Source organism: Mirounga leonina, unplaced genomic scaffold (assembly GCF_011800145.1).
Source record: "Mirounga leonina isolate KUSES-001 unplaced genomic scaffold, KU_Mleo_1.0 Mir_260, whole genome shotgun sequence".
NCBI classification, from domain to species: domain Eukaryota; kingdom Metazoa; phylum Chordata; class Mammalia; order Carnivora; family Phocidae; genus Mirounga; species Mirounga leonina.
Window position 1 is genome coordinate 1,849,808 of NW_023270642.1, and position 21,178 is coordinate 1,870,985.

At 39.0% G+C, this 21,178-nt stretch overlaps 1 protein-coding gene across 24 annotated transcripts in view; it reads right to left on the minus strand.

Annotated features, from left to right (window-relative positions):
* PARD3 (par-3 family cell polarity regulator) overlaps positions 1–21,178 on the minus strand; it is a 657,675-nt gene that overhangs the window by 387,766 nt on the left and 248,731 nt on the right. For all 24 annotated transcript variants that reach the window (XM_035029555.1, XM_035029556.1, XM_035029553.1 and 21 more), the window contains exon 3: positions 408–588. In XM_035029555.1, coding sequence (XP_034885446.1) covers positions 408–588 — 181 coding nt within the window. The remainder of the gene's footprint in view (positions 1–407; positions 589–21,178) is intronic.

A 21,178-nucleotide genomic window follows, 5' to 3' on the forward strand; every position in this document is an offset into this window, starting at 1 on the left:
GACATCTCTTCAGATAAGTTCAAGCAATGGTTGTATCCAAGTTGATTATCCACCAAAGATGCTATGTTTGGGTTCGGTGTGAAGGCCTCCAACTATTTCCTATTTGATCTAGCATTCAGATGAAAAACACGGAAAGAAAAATCCAGGAATACAACTTTAACTGTTATCCTTATTTACTTTTAGTGAGCAATTAAAAGTCTACCAGTCTGAAGTAAAGTAAGCCCAGTGTATTGAAATGTGAATCTTGCCTACCTCTCCAGCAAGACATTTGCCCAGGTGCTAAACTTAATCAGTTTTTGATAAAAACAGATAATGAATTCCATTCACAGGAGCATGGCTGGATAACAAGAGTTGGCATCCCCGTAAATTAAGATGAAACATGCAGAGAAGAAAGAGCTTTCACTTACTTGCACGAAGGACTGAAGGTGTGACCTCAATTTCACTTGTTGCTTGATAAGGCTGAAAGGCTGAAACACTGTTGGTACCAAGCTCACTGCCAAATATCTCTGGACTCTGGGTCCCCGTGGAACTGGCACTGGTGCCATCACCTCCATGGTGCGGGTCCTGCTCGTCAAACACTGCTACCAGCTAGAAATGAAAGGTACGTTTGCATTTACAAACAAAGGCACTTAAAACTGCCACCAAACAACTGGTGAATCACTGAACTCTACCTCTGTAACTAATACATTATACATTAATTAGCGGAATCTAAATAAAATCAAATTTAAAATAAAGTAAAACGAAATTGCTACTAAAGTTACACCACATTTGACATAAATCTACAGAGGAAAAATACCGACATTTAAGCACCCAGGAATATTATGTTTTAGGAAGCAAAACTTCAAAGACATAGTCTTCCCCTGAGTTTTGATGCTTTACTTTTGTATTTCTAAGTTGTGCGTTTCATATCTGAAATTCTACTGGTGAAAAATAATAAAATGGTTTTTTATCACAGAATGCTAAGGAAGATGGGGTAGATTTAAATCTTTTTGTAAATGATATATTAAGTGGAAAAGCAAATGCATTTCTATATATAATACATGCTCTGCAATACTACATATATAGCAAAAGATATAAGGTACCTTTCACATAGGAGGAAGGAGTATTAAAAACTACACATGTGTCTGCCCATTTGTGCATAAGGAATATAAGAAGGATAAAAGATACGGTTGTCTCCCAGGAGTTGGTAAGAACAGGGATGAAAGAAAAAGAAAATGGGAGCAACGAGGTTAGTGGGGAGGAAAAGACTTAAGTATTTTGGAAAACTATTTTCACTGTTTACTGTTAATGCTAGAGACAAAAAAAAAAAAAAACTGTCTTATCAGTTTGTTTCTCACAAGCATATGGTTTAGAAATCCTCACACTACTATACACACACACACACACACACTCACACACCAGGAATGATTGAAAAAGAAAAATATTTTGGATAATGAGAATCAAAATTCTCCCTGTCAGAAACAGAAGTTACAAATAAAGAAATAAACTCTGTGATATTAGATTAAAATTAGAGGCATCAATATGAACATGTGTTTTTTTTTGTTTTTTTGTTTTTTTGTTTTTAAGATTTTATTTATTTATTTGACAGAGAGAGACACAGCGAGAGAGGGAATACAAGCAGGGGGAGTGGGAGAGGGAGAAGCAGGCTCCCCGCAGAGCAGGGAGCCCGATGCGGGACTCGATCCCAGGACCCTAGGATCATGACCTGAGCTGAAGGTAGTCGCCTAACCAACTGAGCCACCCAGGCGCCCCTGAACATGTGTTTTTTTATAAGTGGGTAGGTAGGTGGACAGATAGATAGGTATGGATGAATGTTAATGCATATGTGGTTCTTAGCTCCCCCCCTCACTGGGAAGTCCTAGAAGCAACCACATACAGTATGAAGGAACACAAGCACCCGGATCTTGGTTTCTGTTACCATTTTCCAATAAATAAACAAGGGCTCCTTAAAGAAATAGTTAATTCCAGGGTTGGGGCAGAGAAAATATATGATGGGCCTGGAACACCTTTGATGTTAAAAGGTAAAGAGTACTCCAAAGTGAAAGAGGCACATGAAAGGGAATCAGGTGTCAACCCAAAGGAGCTCCCAATGGCCAAAGCTGGGACAACTCATAAACAAGTCAATAATGATACAATTCGATTTTAACCCAAAAACAAACCTAATATCTGTAAGGCCATAATGATACAAATAAATAATTGAAGAAATAATTAACGGTGGAAATAGATAGCTCTTCCATACTGTAGCATTCGATTTAAGAAAAAGAGAAGGAATGGTGGAAATAGAAGTCATCACCAAGCAATCTCCACAGCAAGAATTGCTGCAGGTGAAATCACCAATAGAAGCTAAAATCATTGGTTGAGCATATCACGAGAAACAGGGTATTTGCATATCTCAAAGTATCTCCCCACAAAATACTTTTTCATTAAAAAGAGAAAAATGGTATCTTTGCAGGGGAGAAACTTGGCAGACACCACTTTATCAAGGTTAACATCACCAGTAATGAGTCATATCACCTCTGATAAAATGCACGGAGAAGGACATAAAATTACTTTGGTGGTATTCCTGATAAAAATGCATATCTTTGATCTAATCATGAGAAAACATCAGATAAATCCAATTGAGGGACAATCTATAAAATAACTCACACTCTTTAAAAATATTAAAGTGATGAAAGCAAAAGAAAGGCTGATGTAGTTGTGTAAATTGGAAGAGACAGAGGAGAAACAAGAATTACAGGCAGCATGAGGTCCTTGCCTGGATCGTGGACTAGAAAAAGGACACCAGTAGAAAAGAGGCAGCACTTAAATGAGGGCTGTAGATTGGTTAACAGTATTTACTCAATGTTACTAGTTTCCTAACTTTGATAATTGTATTATAGTTATGTCAGATTTTATATTCGAGGTGGATGAAGGGTATATGCAACTATTTTTTGCAACTTTTCTCAAGTATAAAAGTATTTCAAAATTAAACTTTCATAATACAGCATTACAAAATAACAAGAAAATTAAAATTCAATCTATTTCTTCTGATAACCAAACAGTGATAGCACTTTAAAATCTCAGAGTAATAAAGTTCCAAGGGCCAACACCACCTTGGTCATTCACATTACAACCCTATGCCTAGTAAACTAAGCAAAGCATTCCAAGGAAAGCAGAACCATAACTAACCCAAAAAAAACCCACTCCTACCTACCTCCAATTCAAGCTTCTCCAATGCTAAAAGTCTTATCAGTTAAAGGATGGTATGATAAATTTACAGAACATGAGAAGCATTTATAATTACAATCCTCATTTCATAGATGGTTTTGTCATTTTGAACAAATGATATTTCCATGAACATTTATATATTGTCAATCAATTCATAACACAAAAAAGAAAACCATCATAAGGTCAAAGAGACATGTACACAACAGGAAGCTCAGAACCCTGCTGTGGCATCATCTATAATTGGCTGATTAAATAACATGGAGGGAGGCTAAATGGTAAGAAGAAATTAAAGTAGGATGAATAGTTGGGCCACTCAACCTTATAATAAGCAACATAAGTGGGAAAAGAAATTCTTAGCAGTTATAAATAAGAGAAAGGTGTTTGTATGTATTCACTGAAGTTTCCATAAACAGAAATAAAATCAGCCTGTTTATCTGACATTGACTGGGAACAACTCCCAGGGTTAGTAACAGACATTCGGCTAGATGAGCAGTCAGTAAAGTTCTGAAAGGTCCAAACAGTAAATATTTTTGGAGCTTTGCAATCCATGCAGCCTCTGTCACAACGATTTGACTCTGCCACTGTAGCACAAAAACAGCCACTGGCAATACATAAATAAACGAGCATAATTAGGTTTAAATAAAACTTTATTTACAAAGCAGGTGATGGACCAAATTTCACCCATAGGCCATAGTTCGATAATCCTGCACTAGAATGCTCATCCATCCACAGTAACATCCAATTTACAATTTTCAATTTGGGAAATAAAACGAAGAGTCAAGGTACCCTGGTAACCCTGATAAACTACCAATATCTATTTCAAGCTCTTCACTGAGATTTTGAATTTCCATACTTGATTTTAATATCATCAGACTTCTCACAAGGTGTGTGGCTTAATATGGATTTTGAAGATATTAAGTTTTGACACTTGGTGTTTAGTTGGAAGCAAATGCAATGCAAGTTTTGTTATTAACTTTTTACATTGGTGTGTTTTCTCAAGAATCAAGTCCTTTCTGCAAACTGAGAATGGAGATTACAAATTACAAAGAATGTGTCTTTAAATGCCACACATGGAAGAACTTATACATATATATTAGTTTCAATAATTATCTCCAGCATTTTTAGAAAACACAAGTATTATGAAATCTGGACTGTGTCATGAACAAATGCTGTTTGAATTTCAGTGGCAGAATCACAGTTGGTGATTTGCAATATGCCAATAACATACAATTTCCACAGCTTTCTTTTAAACCAAAATTTAAGTGCCAGGTGCAGATATGAAGTAATTTTGTGTTAAATTGGGAAGGGTATATAATTTTAGAAAATCTACTCTACAAGAATGTATATAGTAGCACAGCAAAAGAAAACGAGACCTTCACAAAACATCACATATTAAAAATCTCTATCATGCCCTTCAAAAAATAAAGGAAATGTCTGCTTTTAAATTTGTGAAACATGACTCATATCCATATCTTAACAGATGGAATCTTCACTGCTGTCCATGAGTAGATCATTTTTGAAAGTTCATTTTTACTTTCAATAGTTATGACTTAATCTCTCTTCCAATCCATTCATCCATCAAATCTCCATGAGAACAGACATGTTGAATTTAGGGTAACACCCACAATTATAGATAAACCCACATTCAAATAAACTCCAAATTGCCCATACATTCCTCACCTACCTCAGGAAAAATCATTTTAACTCTCTGAAACATCAGAACCCTCCAAACTGCTTTTATTTTTTTTTTCAAGCTATTTTTAAAACAGCACATGCAAACACTCATAAATCACTGGGATAGAGGGTAGCCCCTTTAATGGGTAAAATTATGTGCTGAAAGCCCAGAGCTGTGTGTAGCAAGGCGTCTAAGAGCATAAGATTCCGAATCAAACAGACCTCCAATCAAAAATAGCTCCAATCGGGGCGCCTGGGTGGCTCAGCCGGTTAAGCGGCTGCCTTCAGCTCAGGTCATGATCCCAGGGTCCTGCGATCGAGCCCCTCATCGGGCTTCCTGCTCAGCAAGGAGTCTGCTTCTCCCTCTCCCACTCCTCTTGCTTGTGTTCCCTCTCTCGCTGTCTCTCTCTCTGTCAAATAAATCAATAAAAAAATCTTTAAAAAAAAAAAAATAGCTCTGATCGTACTTCGTAGATGGGTGTTGGTAAATCCACTGGCCTCTCTACCATCTCTCAGTCTTATAGTCCTCATCACAAAAAAGAGGAAGGTGGTGGTGGTAAGCAGAATAATGCCCCTTGTTGTCTATGCCCCAAACCCCAGAACCCGGGGATGTTAACCTTTCATGGCAAAAGGGACTTTAAAACTATGATTCAGATCGAAGACCTTAAACTAGAGAAGTTATCCTGGATTATCCTGGGGAGGCGGACATCTGATCACTCAAATCTGGAAAAGTAGAGAACCTTTCCCAGCTGGTTCCCAGCTGGTCAGGGAGAAATGTGACAATGATTAGAGAGATGCTACGTTGCTGGCTTTGAAAATGAAAGGAAGCCATGAGCTAAGGAATGTAAGGGGCCTCTGGAAGGCAAAGAAATGGATTCTCTCCTAGGACCTCCAGAAAGGATCAGAGCTCTGCTCACACCTTGATTTTGGCCCAGTGAGACCCATGTCAGACTTCTACCCTACAGAACTGTGAGTTCATCAATTTGTGATGTTTTAAGCCATGAGTTTGTAGTAATTTGTTACGGCAGCAATAGAAAACAAATAGAGCGCCCTTGCCTACCCTCCTAGAGCTGTTGTGACAAATAAAGAGATAGGGTATATCCACTTTCAGAACACAATAAGCACACATTTACCATTAGCTATTTTTAAGTTATACTGTGCTGGTTGATAAATACATACTTTTGTAAATCTGAGGATCAATTCCAAGAGTAACTGAAGACTGAGGCAAAGCTCTCCCACACACCAACAATGGTGGGGGCGTGGCAAGAAAAGGAAAGGAGGAGCCTTGACAAGGGTGCCTGACAGTCCAGTTAAGTGGCCAGCTCTTGATTTTGGCTCAGGTCATGATCTCAGGGGTCCTGGGATAGAGCCCAGCTCTGGCAATGTGCTCAGCGGGGAGTCTGCTTCAGGATTCTCTCTTACTCTGCCCCCTCTCCCTGGCTCATGCGCTCCTGCTCTCTCTCTCTCAAATAAATATTTTTATAATACTTATTTAGTATTAAGTATAATTATAAGTAAATAAATATTTATTTGAGAGAAAGAGCAAGTGAGCAGGGGGAGGGGCAGAAGGAGAGGGACAAGCAAGCAGACTCCCCACTGAGCTGGGAGCCCAACAGGGGCTCTATCCCAGGAACGCCAAGATCATGACCTGAGCCAAAGTCAGACAGACACTTAACCAACTGAGCCACCCAGGCGTCCCAATAAATAAACCTTTAAAAAAAAGAGAGAGAGAGAGAAGCTTTGCTAGAAAAATTCAACATCACAATAACCACAAAAAGAACTTCTTTTGCAGGTGCTCTACATCCTCCCCTCAACTCCTCACACAAAAATGGAGCAGCTTTTATATTTCATTTCACAGAAAACTGAGACTCAGAGATTAATATGACCAGAATTTAACTATAAATAAGTACAGAATGCATCTGAGAACTGGAAATCAAATCTATCCAACTTAAAAGATCCTTCTTCTCCCAAACCTCCCGCCCCCGGAACATCTAACACATTGACAGCACAGGAACTGGGAAGCTGCAGACTATCATCATCCAGAGTCTCTGAATAGGATTCCGTTCATTCTTGATTAACCAAAGGTAATAATCCACCTGACCAAATTAACATAACTTTGATACCGTAACTACCTAAAATTTTCTGAATATATCTGAGGGAAACCAAGATAATTTTAAATAATTCCAGGCTGGTGATATCATCACTTGGTCTTAATCAGAAGAGCTTTTAAAACCATCAAAAGATCTTGTAGATTCTGTCTCTTCCTCCAGGAAAATGGCAAGTGACTTAAGTAGTTGACCAAGTGAGACCTCAGGTCCCGCTAGGCTCAGGCCACACACAGCCTCAGAAGCCATGTCACTGCCACAGCCCTTGAATCGTCCCTCTGTCTCTTCATTTCGTTCATATGCAGGCTGAACATATCCAGAGGAAACTGATTATGATGGGTCTCGGGAATGTCCTTTGCATACTCAACCTTAATATACCAAACTGTGTGACTCTGAAATAAAGACTTGTACTTCTTTAGAAAGGCATCACCACTGTCAGCCCTGGAGAAGGTCCAAAGCATGTGGAAAAATACTAAAAACCACAGTGAGCTTGAAGACTCTCTTTTCACCTATGGAACAAGAGTGGCCTCAATGAGGAAGCCAGACTCCCCTGAATCATTTGGTTTATAGTATCAAAACAAAATCAGCAAGAAACGCAAAAGAGAAAATGCACTTGATTGTGCTTCCAGTGGGGAACTCTCTATGTGTGCCACATTTTTCAATATTCTTCCTGCCACAGCAGTATGATGATGAGGATGCCCCAAAAAATGACAGCATCATGTAACACATACCTCTGAGCAACGGGAGGGAGATTTCATGGGCAAATCTGCCGAAAAGAATAAATGCAACAGAAAGAAAATGGAGTACAAATGTGAGAGCTGCAGCACAATGCAATAAGTTTCTAAAAATAAGAAAAATCAAGTGGTTGAAGACACATGTATTTTATGGCTGAAGTGATACTGTTCCAAAACATACAATTCTAAACTCTCATATTCCAAAACTGCCTTTTCTTTCCCACAGGTCAATCTGTGAATTTCTACAATTAGGATCACACATACCAACAGCTCCACTTTCTCCCTTTCACTCAGGGATGTACTTTTTAAAACATGTCAAAGTACATCAAGTACTTGGGTTCCGGAATTTCCCTTCATCCATCTCTTGAAAAACAAAAACAAAACAAAACAAAACCTTTCATTTATAGCTGTCTCCCATACAGCACACTTAATAACCTACAGCACATCTATAAAAGGAGAATTACCAGATAGTAGCATGATTATATAGATTAGCATAGTGTGTAATCTACACGTAAGCAAGGAATCTAATGAGGTAAATATTTAATAGTGCCGTCTCAAACAGTACATCATGTAGAAGAGGGCAAGACATTCCCATTGCTACCTGCACAACCAAGGAGACCAATACCATCACACACCTCTACCTGTCCCACAAGAGCTAATAGCGACCTTTAAAAAAGTCGTAGATACCTAAAAAGGTATTATGCATCATCTGGAAATCACAGTGAAACATATTCAGTTATGACACTCCCCAGCTTATATTTCAGAGCTGGGATTTAATTCTGCTGTCCCTCAGGATGATACACTCGATCACCCACTGAGCCTTCAGACTAATTAGATTCCCAATTTAAGAGTAATGTTCAACTAATAGCCTTGAGTACGTCAACCGCAAACCACAATGAAAATATGCAAATGCCGTAGCCATAAGCTAGCTGACCCATTTGTCAGATATAATGTAAACCCCTCTCCCTCCCATCCCCAGCACCAAGTGCCACTGTTTCATTTGTACCCGTCCATGAAGTTACAACTACGTTACACTACTGTTTAAGTGTTAATAAAAAGTAAGATTGCACAGTAAGATAAAGCAAAATAACTCTGAGATTGGCTAATCACAGAGAGATAGGTTGACTCCAAACTGGAGGAGGCAGCATTTCTTATGATTTTTATCATGAACACATGCAGCTTTCTCTCAAAGAGATGACAGTAGGTAAAACCAGGAAAGAAGCTATATGAACCTCAGAATCAAATGTAATGATGTAATAACTAATTATTATATAGACATGGGGAGAAAAACTATTAAATCAATTTGTAAGCTTTCTGATGACTGAACTTATGTTAACGACATAGAGACAATACTAAATCCTTAGTCATTCTCTGAGCCCTATTTGCTATCATGGTTCATTAAAAACTCCTTTAAACAGAGCTACTGTTTTACTGGATGAGTAAGCAGAACTGTTTGAGCCAATGATGTTTTGTAATAGTAGTAATACAAGCTATACCATGAAAACTAAGTCACTACAGACGGAGCATCTCAAGCTTGCCATTGAAAAACTTTAAATGTTACATTCACTAGATTAATTCTGTGCTTCATCAGCATTTCAAGAATTAAGTATATTTTGTCTGATGGGGGGAAAAAAAAAAAAAGACCCAAAGCTTAGCAAGGAACTCTAAAATGACATGAGCACACTGAAAGCTAGCCACCTTTCATACTGGCTATGACAGGAGCCCCTGCCCTACTCTGTTCCATGAGAACGGACCTCAAATCCACACCAACTGCCAGCCCCACAGCTTGAGATTTGACTGTTCCTCACCTACAGTGCCCTCCCCACCTTGCCACTCCGCCACCCTTCCAACATGTATCTACCTAAAAGCAGGTAAGATGTGGAAATAGATTCAACAGCAAGGTGTTTCAATCTGTAGACAATTTAATGCTCAACTATTAATATGTGTTACATATTGATTCACAAATAGCTTTTCAGGAATAATACTCAGGAACAGATGCATTAATGAATGGGAAATGACAGGCTCCCTCAAGAGTAACTTCTTCTATGAATGCCATAATCCGGAAATTGGGGATCTAAATTTAAAAAAAAAAAGTTTCATTAATCAAAGTCCAACATCATGGAGGAAATAGGGCATAATGAGACAAGCCAAAACCATACGCACATAGCCTTTCAATGCCCTGCTCTAAACTGTAACCAAAACCCACAGCACCAATCATGATGTTACCTGAGCTTTACTGAGCACAATGATCTTTGTCCCACAAAGATGAGCCATTGCCCCCTTCACTCCCAAGTCTGTCACCATGCTCCAATCTCCCCAACTCCTGACCCAGAGGCCCAAGGGTTGAGAAGCTGCCAATGTGATTCCTCAGTCCAGAAACACAGCACCATAATTACACTGCGCAAGACCACAGAGTCTTAGAAGGTTAAGAGGCTCCTGCCCTGCCCTCTTGTGCATCTGGATTTCTGCCTCCATTTGGTGAGTCCACCAAAGCAGGGTTGAGCCCTTTGGTTAGGAAGGTGCCTTAGAGGTTACCACCTCAGCGAGCCAGGTAAATCAAGCCAGGGCCTGTTCCACTGACTTGAAAACCTTGTCTCAAAATGCCCACACCACCCCCAGCTCCTCCTTCTACCATATAGCTAGCAAATTACAAATGTTTGCACCAGAGAAAAGGAGTCATCCAACGTAAGCCTCCAGCTGCTGCTGCATTCTCCTACCACCTCGCACACACAGCCCTGTGCTGTAGTTGGTACAGGCGCTTTTAGGCACACAGGCGCAATCAGCCCCAGTCAGTCTTTCATCAAGTAGCACCATCTCACAGAACTTCGACAATCACATACTTTGTCTAATCAGCCCATCACTGATTCCATTGTTGAACGTAAGACAAATGACTCATCACTAAAATTTCTTGCCAGTCAAATCTGGTGAACTATATATAATACTTTATTTTTTTGGCAATCAGTAGTGGAAAACTTCCCGTCCTAAAATAGAAATTAGAAGGATCACTTCCTTAGTTCTAAATGTTGCAAATCATGTTTAAAATTAAAAGCACGAGAAAAGAAAACTTGGCTGTGGCTCCAGTCAATCAATCAGTCCCAGAAGTAGATAAGCAGAAAACATCTCAACACAATGTTAGACCGAAATAGGATCCAACAGAGGTAAGCAAATCATCCTCTCTGGCATTTAAAGACAAGATAATATTTCCAACTCAAATAACTAGCCTTGTTTCCAAGGCAACTTGGCATTTGTATAGGGAACTCACTAGGGAGTTAGTAATCCCTTAACTGCTGACTTCACGATCTGAACCAACCCCCACTGATACCTTAGCTTCCATCTAAGAGCATCATCAGAAAAAGAGAATTTAACTGCTGCAAAAGAAGAAAGGAATTCAGATGACTCTATTAAGACTTTGGGGAGTGGAAGGGGATATGGGAGAAAAAAGTGCCTCAGAAAAGCAAGCTGGAAGAAACAGGAGTTGCTTGTTTAACAGTGATTTCTTTTCCAAGGAAGGTGCATAAAAACCTACTAGTTCTGTTCGCTCAAAGTTCTGAATGAAAGTTCAGTTTACGCTGATGCATAATAAAAAGTCACTATTCATTCTGACAACCACAAGCCAATATTAGCAAAAGATCAAAGTTCAATAAATTTGTTTTGTAAAATATAACGATAATGTTACATTACAAAATGCCTTTGTTTAATTTGCATGCAAAAAGGATAAGTGTGATTTTTAAATATCCACCCAGCGGCAGAGATGAAAAACTTCAAACATTTTCTGACTCCTTCTTGCTATACTCATTATTTCAATACCTTCCACAAAGGAAAGATAAAGGTGTCCTTGACATTAGCCTAAATTATCTTCAGTATGCAACACAATGCTGATTAAATTAGGCTCATTTTAATCAACTGGCAGGTTTATTCAGAAAGTAACTAAATAATGAAATTCTTTATAACAACTCTTCATTAGTATAACCTGTTTTAGCAATTTTTTTTTTTTTAGAGTGAACACAGAAAAAATACTAATTGTGTGTCAATCCTTTCTCCCTCATATTTGACAGGTAAAAGAAATAGCAAGTTAAGCATTTTCCCCAATCCACAAATCACTTTCATACTGAAACTTAATGCAAATCTTTTGAAATCTAGTACCATCTAATGGATGTAGGTAGCCAAGTCCAAAGAGTTTGGAAACCTTAATTTTGATGAAAATATATTCCGAGGAAAGCCAAAGCCTCCGCTTTCCTTTCATTTACTTCTCACATGCAAGAAACGACCCCATCCATGACCTGGGACGCTGGAGGTGGAGACCTGTTCATGTTGGTGTTTGCAGGGCACTCCATTCACTCCATTACCATGAGGCTGCCAATGTTGAACTGGTTCCCCAAAATGAGTCCGGCTCAGAGAGGTGATTCACCAGTTGTATGACCCGGGGCAGCTCCAACATTCTAGGTCTCAGTACTGATAGGTTTGTTGCGTATCTGATTTAATCCTGACAAACTGCACACAACAGTTCTGCAAATGGCAAGTACTCAATAAATGTCACCTATTATTATTCTAGGTCTCAGTACTGATAGGTTTGTTGCGTATCTGATTTAATCCTGACAAACTGCACACAACAGTTCTGCAAATGGCAAGTACTCAATAAATGTCACCTATTATTATTATTTGAGAGTTTCAAGAGACTGAGGTTATCAACAGAGGAAGATGAAGGGCATTGGGATTAAGTTAAATCCTATGAACTTTAATCCTAAAAACTGTGGGGCATCCTTGAATGCATACTAGTTTAATTTGCATTTATTCTGCAGGTTTCAAGGACTATGAAGAAAGGACCAGAGCGTAAACACAGCTCCTAAATCCAACAATGAAGAAGTCATGAGAGCCTAGAGGAACGGAAAGGCAGCGGAGTGAAGAGAGATGGAAAATGTATAATTATTAAAATGCAGAACTGAGACTTATTTAAAAGGATTTGGTACATGGTTGGGCTGGTACTATGAAGGAGGGGATCAATCCAAAATGTCTAGGTTTGTGGCTTGGGTGGTTGGGCAGAGAGCAAGCAAAAGGAAAAGAAGTTTGGGACCAAAAAATGATACATTCACTCTGAGGTGAAGCTCTCATATATTCAGTACCCAATTCCCGGGAGAGAACTAGAAATGGGAGTCTATCATGCAAAGGCAAGTTCATGGCTAAAGAAATATAATGGAGCAATGTCAGCATGTGGGTGGTAGTTGAAGCCATGAGTTTAGTTAAGGACCCCAGTCTGAATGTGGAGCATGTACAAAAAAACCTGAATAAAGCTGAGACTGCAGGTTTCTCTTCCTTCCCTCCAATTCCACTTCTGAAGATATTTGAGAAGAACTGACAAAAGAATGTTAAGCAAACTCAAGGCAACACGGTTTCACAGAAACTAGGAAAGTAAAAGTATCATGAGTAGGGACCAGTAGTACTTAAATACTTAAAGGAGGTATATTAAAACGTTCTCAGGAAGGTCACACCAATACATATTTTCAACAAGTAGGACCTAGTTATTTTACACCAGTACTAAAATAATTTCAATAATAAGGATATTTTAATATTTAAATATCTTAAAATATGAATAAACTTAATTTTTACTTCACTGATGATCTGAATAGACATGCAAATATTTGTTCAAGTAGCACTAACCAGATAAATTCATCTTCACAACAGTAGGCTTGTCTTAACAGATGAGGATTCTGTAAACAATTGATTCTCTTGTGAAAGGGTCTTATTTCATTAATTTTTTGCTCCCGCCTAAAAGGTGCCCTAACAAATACATGGTGAATTACTATCACTTATTATATCTATTTTGCAATCCCTTTGAAAAGTGTAGGCAAGTTAATACAAGTAACTAATATACTACAAGTCCTCTGGGTATCATTCCCCAACCTCACCCCTGTGCTTATACCCAGAAAATCAAGCTATTTTCACAGCCTACAAAAAGAGAGAAGGAGATTGTGGCTTAGTTCAAGGAATGATACCAATTACCCATGTCATAGTCCTCCCACTTCTCAACACTCTACGATCCAGATCTTATTATTCTCTCTAGCCAAAAGTATTCTTGAAAGAGGCTGAGCCTAGGAAACAGCAGATTAATGCAAAATAAGAGCCAGCTCATATTCTTGCAGTCCTTGAAGCCTCTAGCCTCTGGTTTCCACTTTCCCCCCATCGGTGCCACAACTTTCATTTTTGATTAGACAGTTTTGCACCTGCTTAGAAGGCTATAGTTCATCAGCTGCTTCATTTACATTCTTTCATACCCTATGCCAAGTATGTGCCAAGAATTGTGGGACATACTAGTTTTAGACCACTTTGTTACTTTAACAAAAGCATGAACCTTCACAGAAAAAAAATGCATAGAGACACCGAAATCTGGATATAGTTTCAGCAGGTTCACAAAGCCCTGCTCTAAGAGAATGAAGAAAGAATTAAAAACACATTTTCCGATATTCAATTAAATATCAATACACATTTCTTAAATTCTTTTACATCACTCTGATAGCACAAAGATACCTATTAGCTGACTAGAAATCTCTTCTAAATAGCCTCAAATTCTCTTTATTTTTACTTTAAAATATGCCTGTTAGTTTTTCTGTTCTGTCTTCCCATTTTACTGTATATTCAACGTTAAAACCTAGAAACAAGGAATCCCTCTACATCGATTAACACAAAAATCCTATTTAAAAATGTGATCATGAATATAGCAGAAACAGTAATAGCAGCTGAGTAATACTAATGGGAGTAGCTAACATTTCTTACCATCCCTGTGTTTAGACCTTTTACACATTACCTTATTTAACCCTCAAAATACAAAGAGTACTACCATCATATCTATTTAATACCCAGGGAAACTGGAAACACAGAGGGCTAAGGTAGTCTACCACCACGTCTAAGTGGTGGAATTGCCCACGTGTACATGAAGCCAATGGCTTTGCCCTGAATCACTGCATGACACTGTCCAGCATACAACCTCCATCATGCCCAACAAGCAGAGGGGTCATTAAAGGATGACCACATCAAGGAAAAGGAGAGCCACAAGTCTTCCTGTAAAGGGAGACCTAAAAGAGAAGAGCCAAGAGACACAATCTTCCCAAAGTGTGTCACTTCTCAAATAAACTCAGCCTTCCCTAAACATTTACATCCAACAGAATAACAAAATAGCCATTTGCGATGTTACCTCTCAGTACAAATGCTCAGCTTCAGAAGGCACTCGGCAGGCTGCCATGAGATGGTAAACACCCCAAATTCCATGAGAAACTGCATTTCAATTTCAACCAAGCCCACAAGGGGAGTTTTTAGAGGATGATTTCCATAGACAGCAACAACCGCCAGTGTTTGGAGGTATCGAAATACCAAAGTGGTATGAAAGCTGTGCGAATCCGGAAAGGAGTCAATGTGGGTGAACCAGAATGAAGAGGGATCCTCAAGGATGCAGAGTGGCAGAAGAAAGCTAAGAGGGCAGCCTTTGAAGTCTGGGAGCCATTGGTTCAAATACAAACTCTACCACTAACTAGCTGGGTGGCCCTGGGCAAGTTACCTCTCTAAGCCTCCATGTTAAAGTAAAAAAAAAATGGAGACGATAGTAATGCCGACCTTGTGAAGTTGTTATAAAATTCATGCGGTTGTCATGAGCAAACCTGAGTCCATACGTGTAAATGCTAAGCAAAACCACAAGCCCACAGCCAGTGGGCGCATGAACCGGGGCAGCAGGGTAGCAGGAGTGGTGATAGTGGATGGGGCTGTCTTCATGAGGATCCCCATATTGTTTATTTTGAAGACTAAGTGTATTACTAGGCAAGATACTCAGGGCTTAAAATAATATTAAGTTCAGCAAAAATATTATTTAACAATTTAGAAAAACAATACATTACTAGCTGCTTTGAACACATTCCTACATTTCTTCTCTGTAAGTCTTAAGGAAGTCTAATGGCATGAGTATAAAGAGGTAAAGATGGGGAGAAGGAAAACAAGAAGGAGAAAAAGAACAGCTTCTAGCACGGAAACAAAAATGCTAGGGGCTGGGAAAGGGGCCAAACGGTTTATCAGAGAATGCTGCCTCAGTACATGCCAAATCCAGAGCCTGCAGGACAGAGAGGACTGGCTATTTCCTGTAACAGGGCTACAAAAAGAGTTATGAAACAGTCCATGCAATGAAAGGGGTTTTTTCCACTATCTTACATGACTAAGGACAGCAACAGACATTAAAGAGGAGCAGTGTTAATGTAAAACAATTTTAAGCATCTGACTCTTGAGTTCAGCTCCGATCTTGATCTCAGGGTCATGAGTTCAAGCCCTACATTGCGCTTCACACTGGGTGTGGAGCCTACTTAAAAAAGGAAAGAAAAAGAAAAAGAAAAAGAAATTTTAAAAGCTAATATTCAATTTGCAGTATCCTGAAAATATATTTAGGTTTTAAAAAGCCAAATCTGACCACAATTAATTCAAAATGCTCAGTGTTTTCTTGGTATTGGTACAAAAACATTTTTCATTCACAGAAACTAAACCTGCTGGACAATTACCCTAACCAGTTTTTGGTACATGAATCAAGTTAGTGTTGTTGCTAAGTGTTTGAAAACAATGTGACAATGAAAGGGTAGGGCATTCTGAAGACAAAAGGACAATGAAACATTCCAAAAATAACCCATCCGAGGTTCTTCAACACTAATTCACTTTGGTGTCTATCACAGCATTCAGTTCAATCCCTAGTTAAAACCTACATTTCCATAAATCAGAGCCAATGACTAGATCTTCAGTATAGCATAAAAAATATTTAAACTACTCAGAGAGTTTTCACTGCCCTCCTCAAGTATATAAATATATATTAAAAGGTATTTAAATCACTGAGTCTTATCATGTCTTCAAGTCTACAATGACTCATAAATTTACTAAACATAAGAAAATCTGGAGAAAAGTAAGGCTGCATTAACAATCACCCCCACAATCTATGGAAGGAGTAATGGAGTGGTACCGTATGTCTTCCCAATGCCAGTGTGTCTCAAACACCATAAGGCTATCAAGGAGCCATGAGGAATAAGGACTTAGCTCATTAGATGGTCAAGCATTCAATTTTCTAAAGACTTTTTTTTAAAGATTTTATTTATTTATTTGAGAGAGAACATGAGAGCACGAGTGGGGGGGCAGGGCAAGGGAGAAGCAGACTCCCCGCTGAGCAGGGACCCTGACATGGGACTCAATCCCAGGACCCCAGGATCATGACGTGAGCTGAAGGCAGATGCTTAACTGACTGAGCCACCCAGGCGCCCCCTAAAGATATTATTAGAAAAACTACATAGAGACATGGTAAGGAAATATAGGACAGAACCATTATTTCCCATTGATCATCACATTTCCTTGGACAATGTCCTAAAAACCTCCCACAATCTTTTAGAAGACAGTGTCCACACCAGAAAACCCAACACCACTGTGGAATCCTGAATTCTGATCCCTCTGGGAGGGCACAGTGGTCTCGGAACATCACCCTGTTCTCCTCTGAGGAAGTCAACATAGTCAATACCTTGGACAGGACACAGGAAATTTAAAACATAACAATATGAATGACCAAAGGACTGAAAGAAAAGGTAAGAGAGACCACAATGCAAAAAGTAAGAATAGTACCAGAAAAGTTATCATGGGAAAGGCAAGCCAAGGAGACACTGGGTATTCACATCTTCGATGGCAGACCAACCCAGACTGTGACTGCTGTGGGGTCCACACTCATCAACAGTTTTATCTCTGAAACCATAAAAAATGTTGGCACTGTCTTCATGACCCAGAAGCTGGGAACTGCTCAGACAATAAAAATCACTCTCACACAAAAGAGACCCCACAGACCATACTAAAGGCATAACAGCAAATGCAGAAAAGGCTATTGCTAGGACATTTAAAAACAGTTCTTACATCTTTATATACTACCCTACAAGACAGAAAAATAGAAACTCAAAAACTGGTCAAATTAGTATTTATTTTAAAACAGAAATCTGATTAGACAATTAACATCAAAATTGCCAGAAATAAAAACAAACTTCATGTAAACAAATCATTAACAGGCTGTTGCTTTTTCTTTGGAAAAAGAACATTATTTATAAATTGCTGCCACCTAAAAACTGACCTGATTCAGTACTGTCAGACAGTGAACTACACTTAGGCAAGTGGTAATTTATGAGGGAAAAAAGTCACTTCACAAACTGTGACATGTCTTGAAGTGTAATAAATGAATAAAAAAACAGACTATTGCACAACAAGATTGTGAAATCTTTAATACTATTCATGCAGAGAGGCTGAATTAAACTTCTATATAATGTTGTCAAAATACGAGTTAAATTCACTCAGTAGTTTACCCTCATAAAAAGGTAATATTAATGGAAAATCCCTGAAATTAGTGATTCAGAGTTCCTGGTGTCAAACAGTCCCAGTGGAACCTTAAAAACTCTGTAACAGAGTCAGGAAATCTGTGTGCCCAGCATGTATGGGCACTCCAGGAAGACTGGCTCACTGCCTCCTGTTCCCTAATGCGGCTTTATTTCTGGATGCTAGCACTAGCTGAAGCCCCTCAAGATATATGCTCACTGATAAACTAGACAAGAGAGGTGTGCAAGGAAATGGGCAGTAACTGATTACAATCCACCTGAAGTACTGGAAAGAAAGGAAGCTTTGCAAAGACACAAACATCAATATCCCAAGCATTTTGTAGAAATGCATCTCTACTGCTGGAAATCGCTGTTCAGAGGCAGCTGTAAGTTCCATTCCACTTCCTGAAGTATGAGCTCATGGGGCTGGACTTGAAAATTTGTGGCCTCTGTATCATCAGTGCAAGGCAGGAGACAGCAAACACGGGGTAAAAAGAGCAGCAAGAGAAGGTTGTGTAGCAAAAGGAAGAATCGGGATCTACTGGGGTGAAACACTGGGAGAGGTGGGGCCAAGAAGCTGGGCAGAAAGAATGACACACAGGATGAGTCTGGAAGGTGGAGGGAGTCACAAGGCAAGAGGCTTCTAGAAAGAAGAGCCAGCCACACAAACACAGGGGCTCTGTGCATCTCGTGCAGGGAAGCCATGATCCCAGTAGGATAGCCCACTGAGTTTATTCTCTTTCATATTGAGAAAGCAAACACAAATAACAAATCTTGATTTGCAAACAAATAATACAGCCTCACAATGCCTTATCCACAATTCCAAAATCAAAAAGGCTCTAGAAACAAACCTTTTCTTCAGAAGTTTGTAAGAAAGCACATTTTCTGGCAAAACCTAATCTGTACTAATACAAATTTATATGTATTTACTCAACCTATTGGTGAATATTCACATGTTTTGCTACAGAAACATCAACGATTTGATTACAGAGTTCTGCCTTAGACATCAGAGGAGGTATTATGGTACACCTTCCATATTACCTTTCTAAAATCAGAAAAAATCCAGATTCTAATACCTGGCCACAGGAATTTCAGGCAAGGTATTGTGGTGCTCCTGTAGGTTGGAGCTGACAAATACTCTGGCTCTCAAGAACTGATTGTTAAATTCTCAGGACTTTTACAAGTCCACTGTTAACAGAGTTATTATTAAAAATTAAATTGTGCAAATTTATTAGATTAAAATCAAATGTAGTAACTACTTCAAACTCAATTACATTACTGTAATCTCATATGTATGGTCTTAAAACCCTTTATGTCCATTGCATCTGTACAGTAGAAAAACTCTAGGATGGTATGGGACTACGTTTCCCAGCTCCACACTCAGTGATGTCACATCGGCTTCTTGAAATAGGCCATGGCAGAGTATTTACACCACAGAAATTGGTGAACGCTACATTACCAGTGGGTTGTCAAACATTTACAAATCCATGAATGCTTTAGGCTCTCCTGAAACTGTGAAGACAAAGATGAACTCATGACTACCTTCAGTATCTTATGTTTAGAAGGGGTGTTCCAGTGCACAACAGATAAACAGAGGTCAAAATTTGGGAGCCAGGGTCCACAGAGCAGAAGCTTCAAGAACCACAGCATCCCTTCCTGTTGTTTGGTTTACCATTAGGCAACAAGTCACACAGGCAGGCTTCCGCATGCTGGTCCTCTACCCCAATCCCAGTGCATTAAGTTAGAGGTTAACCTCCCAACCCCTACTAGCATGTACTAGAACAGGGATTGTTGTCCATTTTATTTATTTATTTTTTTAGATTTTATTTATTTGAGACAGAGAGGGAGAGTGAGAAGCAGACTCCCCACCAAGCAGGAAGCCCAACGTGGGGCTCAATCCCAGCACCCCAAGATCATAACCTAAGCCTAAGGCAGACGCTTAACAGACTGAGCCACCCAGGCGTCCCTGTTGTCCATTTTATTCAATGCTACATCCCAAGGTCCTAGACCTTATACACAGTAGATACAGAGTAAATATTTACTGAAGGAATGAATTAATTCTCCAAAGCACCATGTGGTTCAATACACACTATATTTCAAGTCCCATAAGGTAAGAAAAATTGCCAGTCAAAGAGCAAAAATTGCTAAACCTTTTTTGGTATGAGAACTCATTGAGGGTGGGGGTAGGGGGTAAGGAGGATGAGTACTCCCTTATCCTCTACTTTCTGGTTTAAGTAAGTTTTTTGATTGAATCTGAAATCCATTATTTACAATATTGTTTCTATGAAAAAAATAACATTCCAAATAATTTACTTTAAAATGAAGTGTTAGAGCACAAACCCATTCCTAAGTTGGAGACACCAACCCTATATTTATAGTCACCATAGCAACTTTTTCCTCAAGATTAATTTTAAATAGAGGTAAAAATTTTAAAGCATCCTTCATCCTGCACAAAACTGCAGTTTAACTGATATTTCACACATGGTATTTGCATAAGAAATACAAATGCAAAGAGAAGGGAAGGACTTCCAATGCTTAAGTACCTAACATTATAAATGCTCCTTTTAGAGAAATGAAAATTTAAATCTCTCTAATCTGTAGTAGGAGACTCAAAAGGCTTCCACTTCAAGATCCAATCTATATTCCTAAAGGAATAACAAAATTCTCTCACTCTCTGAATCCTCTACAGATGAATTCTAAATTTATAGGCAACTTTCAAAGTGAATCTTACACAAACTGCTAGATCCTAAGATGGCACACAACCCTCTCATACAGACAGCATAACCTCTGTCTCCTAAACAAAGGCAACCATAAGTTAGACCACACCCCTAACACGATCTATCCAGCGTGTTAGGTGTCAGATAACTGGGAGAAGGGCCACTAGGCAGTTCTAACGCCTCAACTGCAGCTGTTTTCCAGAATCATTACTACATATGGCATCTACAGGAAGCCTGGGATAAATAATGTTCCTCAACCTTAGTGAGCCTCACTTTAAGAAAGCCCACAGAAAGGAAAACAGTAAATCTTTATCCCACATATAGTTTTAGGTGACTACCAAGTGCCATAGGGACCTACTCTACCCAGAAAAATATCCTTGCAATAT